The following is a 22,444-nucleotide window of genomic DNA, read 5'->3' as shown; positions in this document are numbered from 1 at the left end:
TGACAGTAACCTTTTACAGATGGACTTAGAAACTAATTATCTATATCTTAACTCCTCTCACTCCTAGCAGTGCCCAACATACTTGCTCCATAAATGAAGTGTTAGACATGCAAGTCCGAGAAAACTGCTGTGCTAATAATCAGCATACTATATTCATCTCCCTCTTATTTTGAAGACATTTTCAACCTTTTTTTTTTTTTTTTTTTTTTTCCCTGTACGTGGGCCTCTCATTGTTGTGGCCTCTCCCGTTGAGGAGCACAGGCTCCAGACGTGCAGGCTCAGCAGCCATGGCTCATGGGCCTAGCCGCTCCAAGGCATGTGGGATCTTCCCGGACCGGGGCACGAACCCGTGTCCCCTGCATTGGCAGGCAGACTCTCAACCACTGCGCCACCAGGGAAGCCCCATTTTCAACCTTTTTATTGTGAAATATAATACCCATAAAGTGCAGAAACAATGTATATACACCTTAATACATATTAACAAATATATTGTACAACCATGTAAACACTCTACAGATTAAGAAATGAAATACTGCCATAAACCCCAGAAGCCTTTGCATGCTTTTCTCAGTCATAATCCTTCCCACAAGGGACTCACTTAAATGACAGCCACCTCCCTGCTTTCCTTTTTTAACACCAAACATCACACCTAAACATCATAGCTTAATTTTGCCTGCTTTTGGACTATACTACAAAGCTATAGTAATCAAGACAGTATGGTACTGGCACAAAAACACAAATATAGATCAATGGAACATGATAGAAAGCCCAGATATAAATTCACACACATATGGTCACCTTATTTTGAAAAAGGAGGCAAAAATATACAATGGAGAAAAGCCTCTTCAATAAGTGGTGCTGGGAAAACTGGACAGCTACATGTAAAAGAATGAAATTAGAACACTCCCTAACACCATACACAAAAATAAACTCAAAATGGATTAAAGACCTAAATGTAAGGCCAGACACTATAAAACTCTCAGAGGAAAACACAGGTAGAACACTCTTATGACATAAATCACAGCAAGATCCTTTTTGACTCGCCTCCTAGAGAAATGGAAATAAAAACAAAAATAAACAGATGGGACCTAATGAAACTTAAAAGCTTTTTCACAGCAAAGGAAAACATAAACAAGATGAAAAGACAACCCTCAGAATGGGAGAAAATGATTGCAAATAAAGCAACTGACTAAGGATTAATCTCCAAAATTTACAAGCAGCTCATGCAGCTCAATATCAAAAAAACAAACAACCCAATCCAAAAATGGGCAGAAGACCTAAATAGACATTTCTCCAAAGAAGACATACAGATTGCCAACAAACACATGAAAAGGATGCTCAACATCACTAATCATTAGAGAAATACAAATCAAAACTACAATGAGGTATCACCTCATACCAGTCAGACCGGCCATCATCAAAAAATCTACAAACAATAAATGCTGGAGAGGGTGTGGAGAAAAGGGAACCCTCTTGCACTGTTGGTGGGAATGTAAATTGATACAGCCACTATGGAAAACAGTATGGAGGTTCCTTAAAAAACTACAAATAGAACTACCATATGACCCAGCAATCCCACTACTGGGCATATACCCTGAGAAAACCATAATTCAAAAAGAGTCATGTACCAAAATGTTCACTGCAGCTCTATTTACAATAGCCAGGACATGGAAGCAACCTAAGTGTCCATCAACAGGTGAATGGATAAAGAAGATGTGGCACATATATACAATGGAATATTACTCAGCCATAAAAAGAAACGAAACTGAGTAATTTGTAGTGAGGTGGATGGACCTAAAGTCTGCCACACAGAGTGAAGTAAGTCAGAAAGAGAAAAATACTGTATGCTAACACATATATATGGAATCTAAAAAAAAAAGGTTCTGAAGAACCTAGGAGCAGGACAGGAATAAAGACGCAGACGTAGAGAATGGACTTGAGGACACGGGGAGGGGGAAGGGTAAGCTGGGACGAAGTGAGAGAGTAGCATGGACATAAATACACTACCAAATGTAAAACAGATAGCTAGTGGGAAGCAGCCGCATAGTACAGGGAGATCAGCTCAGTGCTTTGTGACCACCTAGAGGGATGGGATAGGGAGGGTGGGAGGGAGACGCAAGAGGGAGGAGATATGGGGATATATGTATATGTATAGCTGATTCACTTTGTTATAAAGCAGAAACTAATGCACCATTGTAAAGCAATTATACTCCAATAAAGATGTTAAAAAATATAATAATAATTTTGCCTACTTTTGAAACCTTTAAAGCATGATTACAGAGATGTGTTCTTTGCGTAGCTTTTTTTCTTCTCACACACATATCTGTAAAATGCATCTACATGCTGTTGAACATAATTCATTTATATTTACTGTGGTATACTACTCCACTGATTATTCATACTATTATTTATTCATTCTACTGCTATTAGGTATCTGGGTTTGTTTTCAGATTTTAGTTACTCTGCGTCATGGTGCCATAAACATTGTTGTAGACCACAGTTCTGCTGATTACTTAGGAGTCAAACTGCTAGATCAAGGGCATGTGAATCACCAATTTCAGTAGGTACTGTCAAACTACTTTCCAAAGTGGTTATACCAATTTACATTCCCATTAGCAGTGCATGAGAGTTCCCATTTATCAAGAGTTGATATTATCAGAGGATTTTTGTTATAACCATTCTGGCAGGCATGTAGTGGAATCTTGCTGTGGATGTAGTTTGCATTTCCAATTATAAATGAGATGTTCAACATCCCTCCTGGCTATTTCTAGGTCCTTGCATTTTCATATAAATTTTGGAATCAGCTTTTCAAGCTTCACATAAAAAGCTGTCAAGATTTTGATTAGGATTGCAATGAAATTACAGATGAAAAAGAGAAGGAGCACCATTACAATAGTCAATTTTGCTTGCTAACAGCTTTTTGGTTTTTTTTGTTTTTTGCTTTTTAATTTAAGAATGGATATTGAGAGGTTTCTGGGAAGATGGTGGAGTAGGCAGCACTGCATATATAACTCCAAATCTGAACAACAACTGTACTGACAGAATCTGTCTGATGTATTTTGAAACTCTGGAATCTGCTGAAGGCTTACAACTTCCAGGGGAAGACCTGGACAGTAAATTTTGTGTTCAATTTCAGCTCTTGGCACAATAGCAGCTACCCATTCTTCTTCCCTCCTGTCACCTGGCAGGCAGCTGGGCATGTGTTCCTGGAGCAGCTTACACACAGTGGGAGCCAGGGTGAGCAGAAAGGACCTTGTCTTCCAAATATCAGGGATCTCGGTTCTGACTGCCGCTTCTGGCAACAGAGGTGCAGACAAAGAGGCAGGAAGCCACTGCTGCTGAAGCTCCTCACACTATTGCAAGGCGTTACCCCTTTGTCTTAAGTAACTTCCAGGGGATTTAAATGGACAGCACCCTTTTCTCCTCTTCATTTTTCACTTTTTCCCCTTTTTGGGAGCCAGACACTAAAGACTAGAACACTAAAAAAACAAAAAACAAAACAGAACAAAAAAACCAAAACCCTGCATGTATGAGGAAAATCAGAAAGTGACTATGCATGCCCAATGAAAGGCTCAGAAAAGACCTGAGAATACCTTAAGTTTACACCTCAGGCGGATCCTTGGCAAAAAGACAGCCTACAACAATCAAAAAAACAAATAACAAAACAAACAAACACAAAACTCTGAGGAAGGAGAATCTGATTTCCAGAGTTACCACATTATTAGACTCAAATGTCCAGTGTTCCACAAAACATCACAAGGCATACAAAGAAACAAGAAAGTATGGCCAATTCAAAGGAAAAAAATAAATCAACAAACTGTCCCTGAAAAGGACCTAATGACAGATATACCAAAGACTTTAAAAACAACTGTCTTAAAGATACTCAAAAAAATAAAGGAAGATGTGGAGAACGTCAAGAAAACAATGTGTAAGTAAAATGGAAATACTGATAAAGAGACATAAAACCTGAAGGAAACCAAAAAGCAATCCTGGAGCTGGAAAGTACAGTAACTAAAATGAAAAATTAGCTAGAGGGATTCAAAGACAGATTTGAACAGGCAAAAGAAAGAATAAGTGAACTTGAAGATCAGACAATGCAAATCATGGAGTCTGAGGAACAGGAATAAAAGAGATTAAAGACAAGTGAACAGAGCCTAAGGACCTGTGTGATACCATCAAGTGGACCAATATAGGCATCACAGGCATTCCAGAGAGAGAAGAGAAAAAGAAATGGGCAGAGAGAACATCTGAAGAAATAACAGTTGAAAACTTTCAAACTTCAAGGAAAGACATGAATATAAACATCCAGAAAGCCCAACAAATTCCAAGATGAACTCACAGAGACCCACACTGAGACACATTATAATCAAACTTTCAAAAGAGAAAGACAAGCAGCAAGAGAGAAACGAATCATCACAAGGGATCCTCAATAGAAATATGAGCAGATTACTCATCTGAAACTTTGGAAGCCACCAGACAGTGAGCTGATCTATTCAAATTGCTAAAATCCTGTATGTGGCAAAACTGTTCTTCAATAGTGAGGGAGAAATTAAGAAATTCTCAGATAAACAAAAGCTGAGGTAGTTCATGACCATTAAACCTGCCTGCAAAAAATATTCAAGGGAGTTCTGCAAGGTGAAATGAAAGGACACTAGACAATAATTCAAACATATGGAAAAATAAAGATCTCACTACAGGTAAATACATGGGCAGTTATAAAAGCCAGTATTATTGTAACAATGGTTTGTAACTGCACTTTCCATTTTCTACAGGATTTGAGAGAGTAATACATTTAAAGGGAAAAAATCATTACTATGAAAGTTAGTATTACTGTATTTTTAGTTTATAACTCCAAATCTTGTTTTCTACATAATTTAAGAATTAAGGCACTGGGCTTCCCTGGTGGCGCAGTGGTTGAGAGTCCGTCTGCCGATGCAGGGGACACGGGTTCGTGCCCTGGTCCAGGAAGATCCCACATGCCGCTGAGCCTGCGCGTCCGGAGCCTGTTGCTCCGCAACGGGATAGGCCACAACAGTGAGAGGCCCGCGTATCGCAAAAAAAAAAAAAAAAAAAAAAAAAGAATTAAGGCACTTTAAAAAATTATTTATGTTTTTGAGCACACAATGTATAAATATGTAATACTGTGACATCAACAACCAAAAGGTATGGAAACATAGCTATAAAGGAGAAGAGTTTTTCTATGTTATTCAAGTTAAGTTGGTATAAATTCAAATTAGAATGTTATAACTTCAGGATGGTAAATGTAACCCCTATGGTAACCACAAAAAAATAGCTATAGAATACCCATAAAGGAAATAAGGAAAAAATTTAAACATTTCACAACAAAATATCAACTAAACACAAAATAATACAGTAATGCAGGAAATGAGGAACTAAAGAGTTTTAAGGCATATAGAAAACAAACAGCACAATGACAGAAGTCCCTTATTATCAATAATTATTTTAAATGTAAATAGATTAAATTCTCCCATCAAAAGAAAGATTGGCAGAATTGATTAAAAAAACGCATGATCCAACTATACCCTCAAGTGTACAAGAGACTCACTTGAGAGCCAAAGATACAAACAGGTTGAAAGTGAAAGGATGGAAAATGATATTCCATCTAAGTAATAACTAAAAGAGAACAGTGATGGCTACACCAAGATCAGACAAAGTAAACATTAAATCAAAAAGGTTGCAAGAGACAAAGGACATTATATATTAATAAAAGGTTGAATCCATCCAGAAGAAACTATCACAAACATTTACACACCTAATGACAGACCATCAAAATATGTGATGCAAAAACTAACAGAATTGTATCAGATGGCATCTTCTTCCTTCATAACGCTGTTTCGCCTACATTGAAAATCTGTAGTTTAGTGTAGCAACCTTCATTAATTATGTGAGATAGATCTGGATAACTTGCTGCAGTTTCTATATCAGCACTTGCTGCTTCTCCTTGCACTTTTATGTTATTGAGACAGCTTCTTTCCATAAACCTCAAGAACCAAGCACAGCACAGCTAGCTTCAAACTTTTCTTCTGGAGCTTCTTCACCTCTCAGCAGCCTTCATAGAATTGAAGAGAGTTAGGGCCTTGCTCTGGATTAGGCTTTGGCTTAAGGGAATGTTGTGACTGGTTTGATATTCTATTCAAACCACTTAAACTTTCTGAATGTCAGCAATAAGACTGTTTCGATTTCTTATTATTCATGTGTTCACTGGAGTAGCATTTTTAATTTCCTTCAAGAACTTTTCCTTTGCATTCACAACTTGGCTAACTGGTGCAAGAGGCCTAGCTTTCAGCCCATCTCAGCTTTTGACATGCCCTCATCACTAAGCTTAATCATTTCCAACTTTGATTTAAAATGAGAAATGTAAGACTCTTCCTTTCACCTGAAAACTTAGGATGCCATTGTAGGGTTATTAATCGGCCTAATTTCAATACTGTTGTGTCTCAGAGAATAGGGAGGTCAAGGAGAGGGAGAGAGATGGGAAATAGCCAGTAGCTAGAGTAGTCAGAACACACACAACATTTATTAAATTTGCCATCTTATATCGGTGCAATTCCTAGAGCCTCAAAACAATTACATTAGTAACATCAGAGGTCACTGATCAAAGATCACCAAAACAAGTGTAATTATAATGAAAAAGTTTGAAATATTGTGAGAATTACCGAACTACAACACAAAGACATGAAGGGAGCATATGTTGCTGGAAAAAATGGTGCCAACAGACTTGCTGGACGCCAGATTGCCACAAACCTTCAATCTATAAAAACTGCAGTATCTGCAAAGCACAATAAAGCCAAGTGCAATAGAATGAGGTATGTGAATGCCTTTTTCTTTATCCCAATTACATCAGCTTTATAGTAAGTCTTAAAATCAGGTAGTGTAAGTCTATCAACTATGTTCTTTATCAAAGTTGTTTATTAAAGGACTATTCTAAGTCCTTTGTTTTCCATATAAATTTTAGAAACAACTCGCCAATTTCTACCAGAAGAAGCCTGTTGAGGTTTTGATTGGAACAGCATCAAATTTATAAATCAATCTGAGGACAACTGTATCTTACCAACAGAGTCCTCTGATGCATGAAAACTGTGTACCTCTCCATTTACTTAGATCTTTTAAAGTGCTCTAAGCACTTTTTAGTATAAAGTGGGTTTTTTTGGCAACTTATCCTTAAGCATTTCATTTCTTTGTATGTTCTTTAAATGGTATTTTTAACTCCAATGTCCAGTTGTTCATTGGTATATATACAAATACACTGTATACTGATATTGTTGTATGCTGTAACCTCACTAAACTTACAGTCCTAGTAGCTTTTTTGTAGATTCCCTAGAATTTCCCTATCTATGAAAAAGCCAATTTTATTGCTTCCTTTCCAACCTGGATGCATTTTCTTTTTCATGCCTTACTGCACTGGCTAGAATGTATGATGTTAAACAGACATGATGAAAGAGGACAATATTCCTCACTCCTAATCTCTGGGGAAAAGCACTCAGCACCATTAGTACGTTGGCTGTAGAGGTGTTTTTTGTTTTTTGTTTGCGTTATAATATTTATTTATTTATTTGGTTGTGACTGGTCTTAGTTGCGGCTCACGGGTTCCTTAGTTGCGGCACTTGGGTTCCTTAGTTGTGGCATGCGAACTCTTACTTGCGGCATGCATGTGGGATCTAGTTCCCTGACCAGGGATCAAAACCAGGCCCCCTACATTGGGAGTGCAAAATCTTATCCACTGCGCCACCAGGGATGTCCCTGTAGAGTTTTTTATAGATGCTCCTTATCAGGTTGAGGAAGTCTCCTTCTATTCCTAGGGCACTTAAGAACTTTTACCAGAAATGGATTTTGTCAATTTTTCAAAATATCTATTGAAATTATCATATGGCATTTTTAAAAAAGTCTGTTACGGTAACAGTGAACTACAGTGATTATTTTCAGGTGTTAAATTAACCCTGCAGACCTGGAATAAACCCCACTAGGCCATGATGTACTTATCCTTCAAATATACTCTTGGATTTGATTTGCTAAATTTTCATTTATAATTTATATATATATATATATATATATATATATATATATATATATATATATATATATATATTCATTCCTCAGGGATATTACTCTACAATTCTATTGTAATGTCTTTTTCTGGTTTGAGTATCAGGGTAATGCTGGCCTCATAGAATAAAACCATTTTACGGAAGTGTTTGTGTAGACTCGATATTATTTCTTCCTTAAACAGTTTTGTAGAATTAACCGTGAAGACATCTGGAACTGGTGTCATTATCGTGGGAGTTTTCACTACAAGTTCACAGGTACAGGGCTAAGCAATTATTTATTTCTTCTTAAGTGAGTCTGGTAGCTTTGTATCTTTCAAAAAATTGTTCATTTCATCTAAATTGTCCAACTTATTGGCATAAAATTGTTCCTAATATTTCCTTATTATCCTTTTAAAGTCTGCAGTAATATTACTTCTCATTCCTGATACTGGTAATTTTTGTGTTCTTTTTTCCTAATCAGTTTCCTACAGATATCAATTTTATTCATCTCTTTACATAAAGTTAACTCGTAGGTATACATCTCAAACAAAATTCTAAGTGGGCTGAGAAAGGAGGAACACCAGATTTGTAATCCTTTGTCATGGTACAACCCGCAGCAGCTAAGCACAGTGCTTTTATATCAATACCACCTGCAGTATTTTTAGGCAAATGCAAGAGTAAACAGGTGATAAGAGTGAAGGCCAAATTTCAGAAATTGTATCTTACACAGTAGAAAAAACACAAAGGCTTGGAAAACTTGGGTTCAAATCCCTACCGCTCACTTAACAGCAATGTGACCTTGAGGAAGAAGTCACTTAAACGCTCTAAGCACTCGGTTAGTGTATTTGTAAAATGGAGAAACCTCCTTATCACAAAAGGTTGCAAGATTTAAATGACATACCCTTATACAGTGCTCTTCACAAAGACTGTCTAATAACGTTAATATCCCTCTGTTCACATCAATGGATTAATGGGCCACTAATGGCAGAACAATTTTTAAGTCTATTACAATGACAAAAAAAGCTATCATCAAATGCCTAGATTTCATGCATCAAAAACAATAATTTTTAATTTATACATTAACTACAGAATAAATACACAAACACGAAAAAATTCAAGCTGTACAAAATGACACAAAAATGAAAGGCAAGTCTTCCACCATACCCAGTGTCACAGTCCCCACAACTGACTACTTGCAACCATTTGTGTTTAGTTTTGGTGGTTACCTCAATAAGCCTAAATCAAACACTTTCCCCTCAACTCCATGATTTAGCAGTGGCTAAGGACTCAAGTGTGATGCAAGGTAAGGAAATTAGCATCCTAAACTTACTCCACTTTTCATCTTCTGCCAGCTATAGAGCTACTTTCACATTGTCATGGTTTATAGCACTGACTTCTGTTCTAAAATTCTATTTGGAACTTTAGCAATTTGTATATGCCAATTCTAAAAATCAAAATACCAATACATTTGCTTACAAAATTATGCTTATGTGATCAATCCTTGTAGAATCAACTAATGTGACTGACCCCTTAGAGGAAGAAAATGTAATTCTATACCACTAAATTTGTTGAAACTGTCCAACAGATTCTCTTTTCTTATACTCTTAATTGCTCAAAATTTTACCAAAAATTGTATTGGTTCATAGTTGGACCATAATTTTCCTGTACAAATTTTTTCCTTCCAGTGTTCTTGTTTTTTTTTTAATTGATGAAGGTGGCATGAATCTTCACCTAAACGTTAATCATCCAGGTTCTTAACCATGTCATTTCTTAAAATAAACCTAATATTCTCTTAAAGATAGTCTTCTAAGCATCTTTTGATTTTCTACTTTAGCTTTTTTTTTTTTTTTTGCGCTACGCGGGTCTCTCTCGTTGCGGAGCACAGGCTCTGGACGCGCAGGCTCAACGGCCATGGCTCACGGGCCCAGCCACTCCGCGGCATGTGGGATCTTCCCGGACCGGGGCACGAACCCGTGTCCCCTGCATTGGCAGGCGGACTCTCAACCACTGCGCCACCAGGGAAGCCCTGATTTTCTACTTTAAATTAGACTACTTGCTTTCTAGTCTTGCTTTGTAGTTGTCATCCTAAGATTGTTTTCTCCCCCTCTTGAGCTGGGTCCACAATTCACTAGATGTTATCTCATGCTTCTTGAATTTTTTGTTTTCCATTTTCTGGAGCACAACCTCAAGAAATTCACCAGGAGACTGCAAGAGATCAACTTCCTACATCTTGATTGTATGTTTTAATATATCTCTATCTCATGCATAATTATAAATTATGATTTATAATTTGGCCAAGAATGCTAGGTTAAAAATTCATCCAATCCCCACTTGACTCTCATTTTTTTTTGGGGGGGGGTGCTTAGTCGGGTCCTAGTTGCATCACACAGGATCTTTCATTGCAGTGCGCAGGCTCCTCGCTGTGGCATGTGGGCTTCTCTCTAGTTGTGGTGCGTGAGCTCCAGAGCGAGTGGGCTCTGTAGTTGTGGCGCACGGGCTTCCAGTTGCCCCAAGGCATACAGGATCCTCCCCGACGAGGGACTGAACCTGCATCCCCTGCATTGGAAGGCGAATGCTCAACCACTGGACCATTAGGGAAGTCCCTAGACTCTGATTTTAGAAACAATGATGCAAACGTCCAGTGTTACTTTGATATCAAACTGATTCTAAATCCTTCCTAGGAAAAGTGCCTTCTCTTTATTTTTTTATTTATTTTTTTTTTTGCGGTACGCGGGCCTCTCACTGTTGTGGCCTCTTTCCGTTGCGGAGCACAGGCTCCGGACGCGCAGGCTCAGCGGCCATGGCTCACGGGCCCAGCCGCTCCGCGGCATGTGGGATCTTCCCGGAACGGGGCACGAACCCGTGTCCCCTGAATCGGCAGGCGGACTCTCAACAACTGCGCCACCAGGGAAGCCCCTGCCTTCTCTTTAAAAGAGTTCAGGATATCTTCTTCACCCTCAATGCTCTGAAACGTCAGAAGATTGTGTCTAGATAGAGTCACCTTAAAATTATTTCTGCCTGGTATTCAGTGGGCCCTTTAAATCAGAAGTGTCATGTCCTTCAGCTCCGAGACATTTTCTACCATCATTTCTTTTTTTTTGGGGGGGGCCATGCTGCACAGCACGCAGGATCTTAGTTCCCTGACCAGGGATCAAACCCTCGCCCCCCGCAGTGGAAGCACGGAGTCTTAACCACTGGACCGCCAGGGAAGTGCCTCCACCATCATTTCTTTGAGTAATTTCTCTCTTCCATTTCTCTCCTCACTTTCCCCAACTCCTTTAAATCCCAGCAATTTTTTTTCTCGTTTTCCTCCTATCTTTTTGCAAAACATATTGATAAATTTCTTCAACTTCTTCCAGTTTTTGTATTTATTTTTGTTTGTTTGTTTTCGGTCTCAGCAACATTTCTGTCTCCAAGAACTCTTCGCTATTTCTACTCCTTTTACAGAGCAATCATAACACAAATATCTTCCCTCCTTTCCTCACTGTCCCCTAACAGTACAAGAAAATTAACAGCTCCTAGAGTAGAGTAGACCATGTCTTTCAGTAAGGACTATACCAGTGAGAAAACCCAAATATACTATGTTAATTGGCTGCCTTCTGGAGTTTAACTCTGATTAAGACACAGGGTAAAGACTCTACCAAGAAAGCAAAGTAATAAACCTAACAGATACACAGTATTCCTACTGCTGTGGCTTTTGTAACTTATTTCTGTTGCTTTGAAATGGAAAAGTGTTGCTGAAAGTGCAGGATGGGAATAAACTCAATAAGGAGATATGGATAAAACTAAATTAATAATTTTGTATTATATTTCATTTTAAACCTTTTAAATCATATTTACAGAAAGATCATTTACGTATATGAAGGTAGTACCTTATTTAAACACTGAAATACCAATTAAAACAGCCTGGCGCTGGTCACAAAATGGACAGCAGAAACCAAAAACAGACCCAAACATTGGTATATTTTAATTTCCTGTATCACAGGTGATATTTTAAACCAGTAGGGAAAGTATTTATTCTCAACAAGTGATGGTACAACTAGCTAGCCATTTGGGGGAAAAATGAAGCTCTACGACAAATCTCACATCAAATAAATTCCAGATATATTAACAATTTAATTTTTTAAGCCCATTTATTAATCTAAATATTTTTAAATCTTGAGGATAGAGAAAGACTTTCTAAAGAACCAAAACCTTAAAAAGAAGAGACCGCCAGATTTAACCATCTCTGATTTCCCTTTGTCAGGGGAGATGGGAAGACCTTTGAACAAAATTAAAATATAAATTACAAAATTACAACCTGGAAAAAAATAAAACTCTTGGAAATATATGGGGAAAAAAACAAAGCCACTCCAATAAAAGTTAGCAAAGAATTTTAAAAGGCAATTTATAGAACAAAGTTTATGACAAATGGTCAATAAACCTATCACTGAAGAAATATAAATTTAAGACAAGACATCAATTTCTGCCTATTAGTTTGAATATCCAATGTTAAGAATATAAAAGTGGGCTTCCCTGGTGGCACAGTGGTTAAGAATCTGCCTGCCAATGCAGGGGACACGGGTTTGAGCCCTGGTCTGGGAAGATCCCACATGCCACGGAGCAACTAAGCCCGTGCACCGCAACTACTGAGCCTGTGCTCTAGAGCCCACGAGCCACAATTACTGAGCCCAGGCACATCTACTAAAGCCCACATGCTCTAGAGCCCGTTCTCTGCAACAAGAGAAGCCACCGCAATGAGAAGCCCGCGCACTGCAACAAAGAGGAGCCCCCGCTCGCTGCAACTAGAAGAAAGCCCGCACGTAGCAAAGATGACCCAACACAGCCAGGAAAAAAAAGAAAAAAAAAAAAAAAAGAATATAGAAGTGGCACTATCCAACTACTGGTAAATGTGTAGTTGGTATAATTCTAGCAACATTTATAAATGTTTAGAAAGCACTCACTGTCACAGCAATTCCACTTTTAATAGCCTATAATGAACATGGATGTTCATCACCGTACTGTTTGAAAACCCATAAAGGTTAAATGTCCAGCCAAAAGGACTGTAATAATATGAAGGTATTAAAACTAAAATTGTAATATAGAGCTGCACTTGTTAATATGGAAAGCACAACATGACTTTATGATATGAAATTTCTATAAGTTACCACATACACAGTAGTTCCATTTCTATAAAAATATATACATAGGCACACAAGTGGATTAATAGAAAATCTTGGAAGAATATATGTAAAAATATTAATTATCTAATCTAACTGAAGTAAGTACATGGCAAGCAATTAACAAATGTAAATATAAACTGCCAAAAATGGAATATTAATCCTCTAATAAACTAAGAAGGAACTCTTCAATTACATGGTAAAATTATAGTCAGTCTATTTAAACAAAATAAAAAGATATAATAGGAAAGAAAAAAAGTCAAAAATGAAATATGTAACTTGAATCTATATAACATTATACCAAAAAGGAAAAATAAGCTTTTCAAAAGAGTACGTAATGCTCAACTCAGTTATGCCCTTATTCTGTCCCCAAATCTCCAAGCAACTGATGAGTGGCTCAAACCATGACCAGAAGGTCTTTCTGCAAACTTCTTCCTTTAGAAAATAAAATGACGTGTGCTGGCTGACTTGACTGTGGTAATTATTTCACAAAGTATACATATGTCAAATTACAATGTTGTACACTTTAAGTATGTGCAATTTGTCAATTATACCTAAATTCAGCTTGGGGGAAAAAAAGAAAATGATGGATTACCATGATCATCTGTATATTCAAAGAACATGGGGATGTGAAGTGAGGGAGTGGGGGCAAGACACGGAAAAAAAGATGAAGCCTCAAAGGCATTCTGAAAATCCAAATAAGAGAATGATTCAAATTTAGCACAAAAAAGCTATCTTCAAGAGAAAATTTCAATTTAAAAAAAGGCATGCGTGCACAGTTTTGTGTATGTCGCACGTGCCATATAGAAAGAGCATTTTAAGGATAATAAGAAATTCTTATGAGATCACTGATTAGGATTAAAGTAAGTAATATTTGAAATACGTTTTCAAATAACCATACTTTTCCTCTTTTCTCTTTTTTTTTTTTGGCCACACCGTGTGGCATGAGGGATCTTAGTTCCCCAACCAGGGATTGAACCTGTGCCCCCTGCCTTGGGAGCAAAGAGTCTTAACCACTGAACCACCGGGTAAGTCCTGAAATAACCATACTTTTCTTAAAAAAAAAAAAACTATACTATTTTAACTCTCAATCAATACTCACTGTATTCTAGCTTCTTTCTCTTCTTTTTCTCTTTCAATTGTTCTTCCTCCTCCCTGACTCCCTCTTCTTCTTCTCTTTGCTCCTCGCCCAAATTATCGTAAAATACTGGATCACGATGAGCAGTCTTCCTCTGGAAATGCTTAGTTTTGGATCCCCCTTTAACAAGTACAACTTTTCTTTTCAAACAAGTGCAGCCAAACATGCAGTCTGGTCGGCGGCAGTGAGCAGGCTGGCGCTTCTCCAAAGCTAGACTTGAACATACACAACCCAATCGACAGAAGTCATTGTTGCATGGAGGGGCTCGTTTCCTTATGATCGTGTGGATGGGTTTAGTTTTGAGAGATGCCTAAAGTTAAAGTAGAATATTATAAATCTACTAAATCATCCCCTAACAACTTACAGTCATATACTGGTCTGCCTTCTCCAACTCTGAGCACTCAGTACTAACAGTACAAGATTAGTGCAGATTCAAAGGACAAATCATGAATATAAACAGAACTCTAAGCAATCTCCCATTCTAATGCATAGCACTGACAAGAAAGAGAATATTTTAATTCATTATGAGCCAAAATATCAACAAGGATAAATGTATTCTCAATAGAAATCATGCATAATGTTCTCTATAGCAAGGGTTGACAAACTTAAGGCCCATGGGCCAAATCCTAACTAAAGTTTCATTGGAACACAGCCAGGTTCACTCATTTACATAACATCTATGGCATTAGAGTAGCAGAGCTGAGTAACCAACAGAGACTGTATGGTCTGCAAAGCCTAAAATATTTACTATCTGCCCCTTTACATAAATAGTTTACTGACCCCTGCTCTATGATAATTAATAAAAAGAGAACATTATAATACATGCATAAAAGTCTTTAGGAATGATCGATTATAAAGGACACAATCTGTATTTTGTCCCAACATCTGATCATCTTCAGCTCTAGAATTTAGTCACAGAATTTAAAAAATGGAAAATACAGAAATTTCATGACAAAAAAATTACCCACGTGCTGCTGTATCATTTCACATGCACTGAGGCTGCTAACACAGGTGAATCAACAATTAATGAAATTTTCTTAATATAAAATTTTATGAAAGACAAAAACTTTTTCTCTGTAGGTTTATAATTTGGGGGATTTTTCTGGGATTTAATACCATCTAAGCAGAGTTTTTAAAGCTGTTTTAACAAAATCAGTAAATGTACTTGACCACATGCTGGAGAATGAAATTAGGAAAGTTCAGAATGGCCAGCTGCCTTTACACAGGAGAGGGACAATTCAAAAGCACAACTGTACAGTCTCCCTCTGCTGGCAGGAGGAATCTACACATGGTGTCTAGTTGATAAAGAAGAACAAACGTGGAAGACATTTCCTTAGTTGTCACTAAGGTAACTAAAAGCCCCATCCTCCTGCCAAAAAGCCCCATTCCCATTTCTCCTGACTACCTAATTCTCTCTAGCCAAGACTAATATGCTTCTGGAAAACAACAGATACTTACTTGAGCCGTAAGCAGAGTTGTTAAGGATACATCTGCTCGCTCTTCAGTGATATAGGTCCTTGGTTTTCCTTCCCAAAGTGCACAGTCTTCCAGATCCATTAGCTTCACTTGAGATTTAGACAATCCTGGAGGGCGAGTTCCCTGTTGCTGCTGCTGCTGCTGTTGGTGTGCCTGCCGCAAACTAATCTGCTTTGGAAATGTATTTTCATCTAAAGTTGGCACAACCAAGTTATTCACCCGATTTTCTGAGATGGTGGTTGAAGAATTCTTGGTAACCTTATCTCCTGGAATAGTATGACTATGTTTCTGCTTTGGTGAAACAGGGTATGGTAAAATGGATTTATAAGATGATTTAGTTCGGCCACTGAAAGGTGCCTGTTTGTTTTGAGACTTTGCCTTTCGAGAGACAGAGGGTACAGAATGAGGCTTCAAAGAGTAAGAGGTAGAAGGGGAAATGGTAGATTGCTTCTTCAGTACACTATCAAGTGTTCGAACATAGCTGGTACTCTTGGTGGGAAGCTGGTATACCACAGGAGATGTGGGAGCATTAGAAGAGAAACCCATGCTTGTTTCCATCAGCTTGCCTTCATTTTCCAAGTACTCATCCAGCTTATCACTGCAGAAAGCAGAACGGTTTTTCAACGAACCTTCTGAATTTCCACCTAGAAATAAAGAGACACAGATACTTAAATCCAGGACAGATCTTTATAAATATAGAAAAATATACTTTAAAAGGCCAGGAGCAGGGGCTTCCCTGGTGGCGCAGTGGTTAAGAATCCTCCTGCCAATGCAGGGGACATGGGTTTGATCCCTGTTCCGGGAAGATCCCACATGTCACGGGGCAACTAAGCCCATGCGCCACAACTACTGAGCCTGTGCTCTAGAGCCCACGAGCCACAACTACTGAGCCCACGTGCCACAGCTACTGAAGCCCGCGCGTCTAGACCCCATGCTCTGCAACAAGAGAAGCCACCACAATGAGAAGCCCGCGCACCAGAACGAAGAGCAGCCCCCGCTCCCTGCAACTACAGAAAGCCTGCGTGCAGCAACGAAGACCCAACGCAGCCAAAAATTAATTAATTAATTAAATTTAAAAAAGAAAAGGCCAGGAGCATTAATTTATAAGCCACTAAATCTTCCAAACTATCCCTCCTCGGAAGTAAGGAAAAATATAAAATATAAAGCCAAATAAAGACACTGAATGTCATATACTAATTATATTAAAGTCCATTATCTAAAATTATCTTATTATATATATTTAACATTAATTTTGCAAAGTGCTAACAATAGTAATAATTAACACTAAGAGTCGACAACCTCTTAGGACCTTAGTATAGAGATGAGACATAAGTAAAAACATAAACGCAAAAAATATACTTAAATTTGACCTCAACAGAACACCAAGAGGTTACTTAAGGGATTGCAATACCTGAATTCTGACACAAAACACAAGGGAAGAGGATAAGGCACCAAAAAAGGAGTATAAAATTTAGTTTTTATGGAACAAGAAAAAGCAAGTTTAGTAGAAAGACAAGCATTACACTATGATAACACTACAAAGATTCAAAGATGAGAAGATTCAAAGATGAGAAAAACTATATTGGACAAATGGTAAATTTATCTGGCTAGAGTGTAACTGCAAACAAGTGTAATGGGAAAGGAAAAGCACTAAGAAAGGAGACCAATAAGCATACAGTCAAAATTTAGATTTTAGATTAGATTTAGAAGTTTATTTTGAAGTACTACAATGCTATTGGGAATCACCATACAGCTCTGAAGTACACAGTTCTGAAATAATGCTTGAGAATGATGCTTTTTATAACTGTAGGAACCAAAAGGAAGTGCACTTTGAAAAGGCTGCAAGGATTATTTAAGCCTGATATGGTTAGTGACTGAACCCCAGGATGGGGACTATGGGACACAGAAAATGAACAAAAACAGCCAAGACAATTATTTTCAGTATATTTTAAAGCATGGAAAGGAGATAAAGAAAAACAACCAAGGCTTACTTTTAATAAAAGTCTTTGGCCACATGTTTCAGAATGTATTTATAAATTTTTAAAAAGCTGATTACCTTCATTCCTAGATGCAGAAGCACTATGAAACTTTCCCCTCCATCCCTTGATCTTGGTGAAGTCATTAGTCTTCCCTGTCCTAGAAACAAAGGGAAATCCAGCATCTATAAAAGAAAAAGTAAAAAAGATGATCAAAATTCTAGCAAGCCAATATTTAATATCTAATTAGCCACTAAAATTTCATCTAAAATGTATAAATCATCATTAAGACTCATCACTAGATAAAAGATCTACATTAGAGTACCCTATATGTCTGTAACAATGGTAGCATTTTATTTTTATCACAAATTTGTTTGACTTTACAAACGCTACGCACTCACCAGGTGAGGCAGGGTTGGTTCCTGTAAGGTTCCAGAAAGGAAAGCTAGTGGCTGGAGCCAAAGGTAGCTGTACTCCCAAGTATTTAAGATCAATACTCATTGCTGGATCCACTGAATTCAATTTTAAGCCAACTACAAGAAAAAAGGACCACAAATCATTTTGGTTTTTTTTAATCTTTGGTTGGGGGGTGGGGTGGGGTGAGGTAGGGGGATAATAGAGATCAAGAAAAAGTGGAGAACAGAAATGATGAAATAAAAATTGGAAGTGACAGATTTTAAGGTGGTCTCATGATCCTCACCTCCTGGGTATTACATATTTGCATATTCCTCCCCTTCCCTTCTTGAGTGTGGGTGAGACCTGTGATTTGCTTCTGATGGAATGTAGCAAAAGGGGCAGGATGTACATACATGATTATGTGTATGTGATAATATAGGAGTAAGTATATCACCCATCCTGCTAGAGCTACAAGGATATAAATTCTGCCAACAATCTGAGGGAAACTGGAAGCAGATCCCTCGCCAGTCAAGCCTTTGATGAGGAACCAGGTCTGACATCTTGATTGCAGCCTTGTGAGACCCTAAGAAGAGGACCCAGTTAAGCCATGCCCAAACACCTGACCCATAGAACTTTGAGACAGTAAATGTGTTGTTTTAAGGTACTAAGTTTGTGGTAATTTGTTAAGCAACAATAGATAACTAATACATAAACATAGCAGAATTCAGATCTTTTGTACTTTAACGCTTTGTAGCCGAGAGATTTCCTAGGACCTCTAATACAAACTTGCCATAGTCTGTGCTTCTGGCCTAATTAAGGCTACTAATTCTTTAGTTATTATTACTGATATTTATGGTTAATGGAGCCTATAAATACTGTGGCTTATTTGTAGGTTAAGAGGCAATCTTTTGCGAAAACATTTATTTTACGTATCTTTTTTTTTTTTGGTTAACATTTTACATCTAAGATTTGTCTATGTTGACACATTTATCTCTGCATGATTTATTTTCACTGTTGTACACTATTCCAGATTATGAATTACTCCAATTTATTAACCATTCTCCTCTTAGTGAGAATTGTTTCCTATTTTAAACTATTACAAACAATGCTGCAGTATAACTGTACATCTTGTACAAGAATGTACATCACACACATGAACATGTATGAAAGCTTCTCTAGTGCATTGAGCTTTTCCTTATGGCATTTACCCAAGAGCGGAATTGCTATGTAATGGGATATGTTCATCTTCAATTTACTGGATACTGTGTTTGACATATATGTGGCTGCCCAAAATATTCTGAGAACCTTTCCTATAGCTATTACTTTTCCACATTATAACCCCCACCTCTTCAAGGAAGAGGTGTTAAAACACAGATGCAGCCATAAAAGGCTTCAATTTAGAAGAGAGCACCATGAGGAAAGGAATACTGTGCAGAATTGTATTAATGAGAGTGACAGTGTTTGGCCAAGTTAAGAACTTTTAGAGGTAAGAGTAACCAACATCCTAGCTGTAGTATACTGTGTTCAGTGTCCATATTGAAAATGGTGGTAATTGCCCAATGTTGTGAGATTGCTGGTATGAGCTCTTGGGGAATGTAATTTGGGCATTTTTGCTTTTCTCTGCCTCTCTGTAAGTCATCTGATATTCTTTAATAAATTCGTATTCTATTTCACCTATAGAGTGTATTCATGTTTGTGATTAAGAATTCTAACTGACACACCTAGTTATTCTGAATCCTTATGTAATGGCATATAAGAAAACAATGATTACATAACAAACTGGGATAAACATGAGGCTGCTTATGGCTGGAGGCAACCAGTTCTACGGTTATTAATTTCCCTTGGTCTTGCCTGGCCACTCTGAGGAGATCAGTGTCTCAAGAGCATACCTGTCACACAATCATGGATAACCACATGCAACACTGCTCTAGTTGGGAAGCTGTTCACTAGATTGCCAAATTACTCTCCATTTATACTCCCTTCAATAGTGTAAGAGTTCTTGTTGATCCACATCCTCTCCAACATTTTATATCACTGGACTTTTAAAACTGTCCCAATCTTACTGGTATAAATTTATATCCTATTGTTCTCAAATTTGCATTTTTTCTGTTACCAGTGACAATCTTCTAATTTGGATTTCCTTGTTTGTGAATTACTGGCTTCATATTATTGAGCAAGAAAGTATTTAACTTAAATTTTAACAAAACTGAAACCAAAAGGAATTCAAAGCATCAACTACCGTAGTAATAACTACTAAAAGTCATAGGTACAGGTTTCCAGTAAAAAGCTTACATAGTATTGGTTTCCTAAAAGATGAAGACACTAGGCAGGTTACAAGCCACAAGTTCTTAAGGCTAATTTGTATATCCTCCACATAAATTAGTTTGTAGTTCTAGTTCTTTAAAATAAATATCATTTTATCATGTTTATTTTAATCACATGTGATTAAAATTAACATCAATAAAATATTATTTCCTCATGTTTCAATCAACTGGGGAGAAAATAATATGAGTCAAAACAAGTGGTTTCTAATCTTGTCTTTGGGCTAAACTTCTCTTAGCTTCTGCTTCCTCATCAGTGAAATAATACCAATCCAAAAAATAATAATATCAATCCACCACACTGAGTTTCATGTTTTAAGAAGTAACCGTGCCTTCTCTTTGAAATGCTCTGTCATATAGATGATGATAGAGATAAAAGACATTTCCCAGACCTCAAGGAGCTTTTGTGTTATGTTTTCCCAACTGATTCATTAGTAGTTACAATAGGATAAAATACTGTAAGAGGTAAAACAAATGATACTTGAAAAGCCCAAGGCAATCTGGTAAAACTTTACAGAGAGTGTAATTCTTAAATTAGAATAAGTAGGAATTAACTAGGAAAGGCAGAGAGGGAGAGTAGAGTGAAACCAGAAAGCAAAATATTGCAGAAATGCAAGTGAAACAGAATCCTAAACAAAGGATAAACTGAGATACTGTAGTGCCTTGAAAAGAGAAAAGTACTCTATTATTATTATAGACAAAAACTGCCAGAACAGCTGCCTACAGAGAAAGAAGGAATTAAGTCATTAAAAGTGTACCCATACAGCCAAATAGGTAGACAATCAAATTTAGAGACTGTTTCCCCTACATATCTTCTTGTCTGCATTTACTTATACTTTGAACTGCCACCTTCCCCCAAAAGTGATACCAAGTGATCCTAAAAACATCAACAAAAAGACCAAATTTATTTTAAATATACTTACAATTTTTTAAAGCCCTAAAAGTTGAGAGGTCAATGGCACATGGACACTGCTCAAAGTAATTCCCAATTTAGCTTACCTGCACATCTTGAAATGTTTGCCCTTCAAGAAAATCCTTCCCTGAATAATAGATATTTGAGACTCAGACTCAGTCGGTTTCATATGAATGATAATAACTTTATCTTGCAAAAATAAGATAGTTATATAATTCTTAGCACATCCCCCAAAAAGCATAAAACCCTTTCCACATGGTAGTTTAAACTAATTCATACTTCTGAATGCTTTTGCCTTTTCACCATATTAGGAGCAACTTCTTAAAGAAATATTATCACACCATTAAAAAAAAGACCCATAAAAATAGAAACGAAAACAGATAACCCTCTAGGTTCAGAGCAGAGTCACCTAAGACAATAAACTGTAACCAAAAATGCCTGCCTCTAGCTAAACCCACTTAAATAGGAGGTATCCACAAAAAAACACTCAGAGGAATGAACACCTATATAACTAGCCAACAATGAACAGAAAAGTAGACATTTATATAAGAAAAACTCCAGCTAACCATTGATTTAACAGTACAGAGTATTTTTTAAGTAACTAAAGAGGCAGAGTGCTCTGGAAATATTATCATAAGGGAATTTAACATTAAAACTGACAGGAGTCCACACTGATATAAATAAATGATTGGATAAAAATGAGGGAGAGAAAAAAAAAAAAAATGAGGGAGAAAAGAGAATCTCTGGTTGCAGAAGAATGCCAAGTAATTTATGCAGATACTCCATCCTCAAGAAAGTGGAGCATAACTTCCCACTCATTAAGTGTGGACTACACAGTGACTTCCAAAGAGTGCAACATAAAAAGTCAGTGACAAATCATGTTGATAATATGTACCCTTGATAAGGTGAGGTGAGAATGGCACTTTACCTCTGTTGTCTTCCTCCTATAAACATATAATCCCAGTCTAACCATTAGAAAAACATCAAACAAATCCCAACTGAGGGACATTCTACACAATA

At 37.3% G+C, this 22,444-nt stretch overlaps 1 protein-coding gene across 13 annotated transcripts in view; it reads right to left on the bottom strand.

Moving 5' to 3' along the window:
- The window catches only part of MGA (MAX dimerization protein MGA), a 159,983-nt gene that overhangs the window by 35,590 nt on the left and 101,949 nt on the right, over positions 1–22,444 (bottom strand). For all 13 annotated transcript variants that reach the window (XM_060005039.1, XM_060005040.1, XM_069540451.1 and 10 more), the window contains exons 6-9: positions 18,196–18,327; positions 17,875–17,979; positions 15,801–16,462; positions 14,307–14,652 (exon numbers count right to left, since the gene is read on the bottom strand). In XM_060005039.1, the coding sequence (XP_059861022.1) occupies positions 14,307–14,652; positions 15,801–16,462; positions 17,875–17,979; positions 18,196–18,327 (1,245 nt within the window). The remainder of the gene's footprint in view (positions 1–14,306; positions 14,653–15,800; positions 16,463–17,874; positions 17,980–18,195; positions 18,328–22,444) is intronic.

This window comes from Delphinus delphis, chromosome 2, assembly GCF_949987515.2.
Source record: "Delphinus delphis chromosome 2, mDelDel1.2, whole genome shotgun sequence".
NCBI lineage: Eukaryota > Metazoa > Chordata > Mammalia > Artiodactyla > Delphinidae > Delphinus > Delphinus delphis.
The sequence above is the reverse complement of the archived record's forward strand: the minus strand, read 5'-3'. Positions and strand labels throughout refer to the sequence as shown.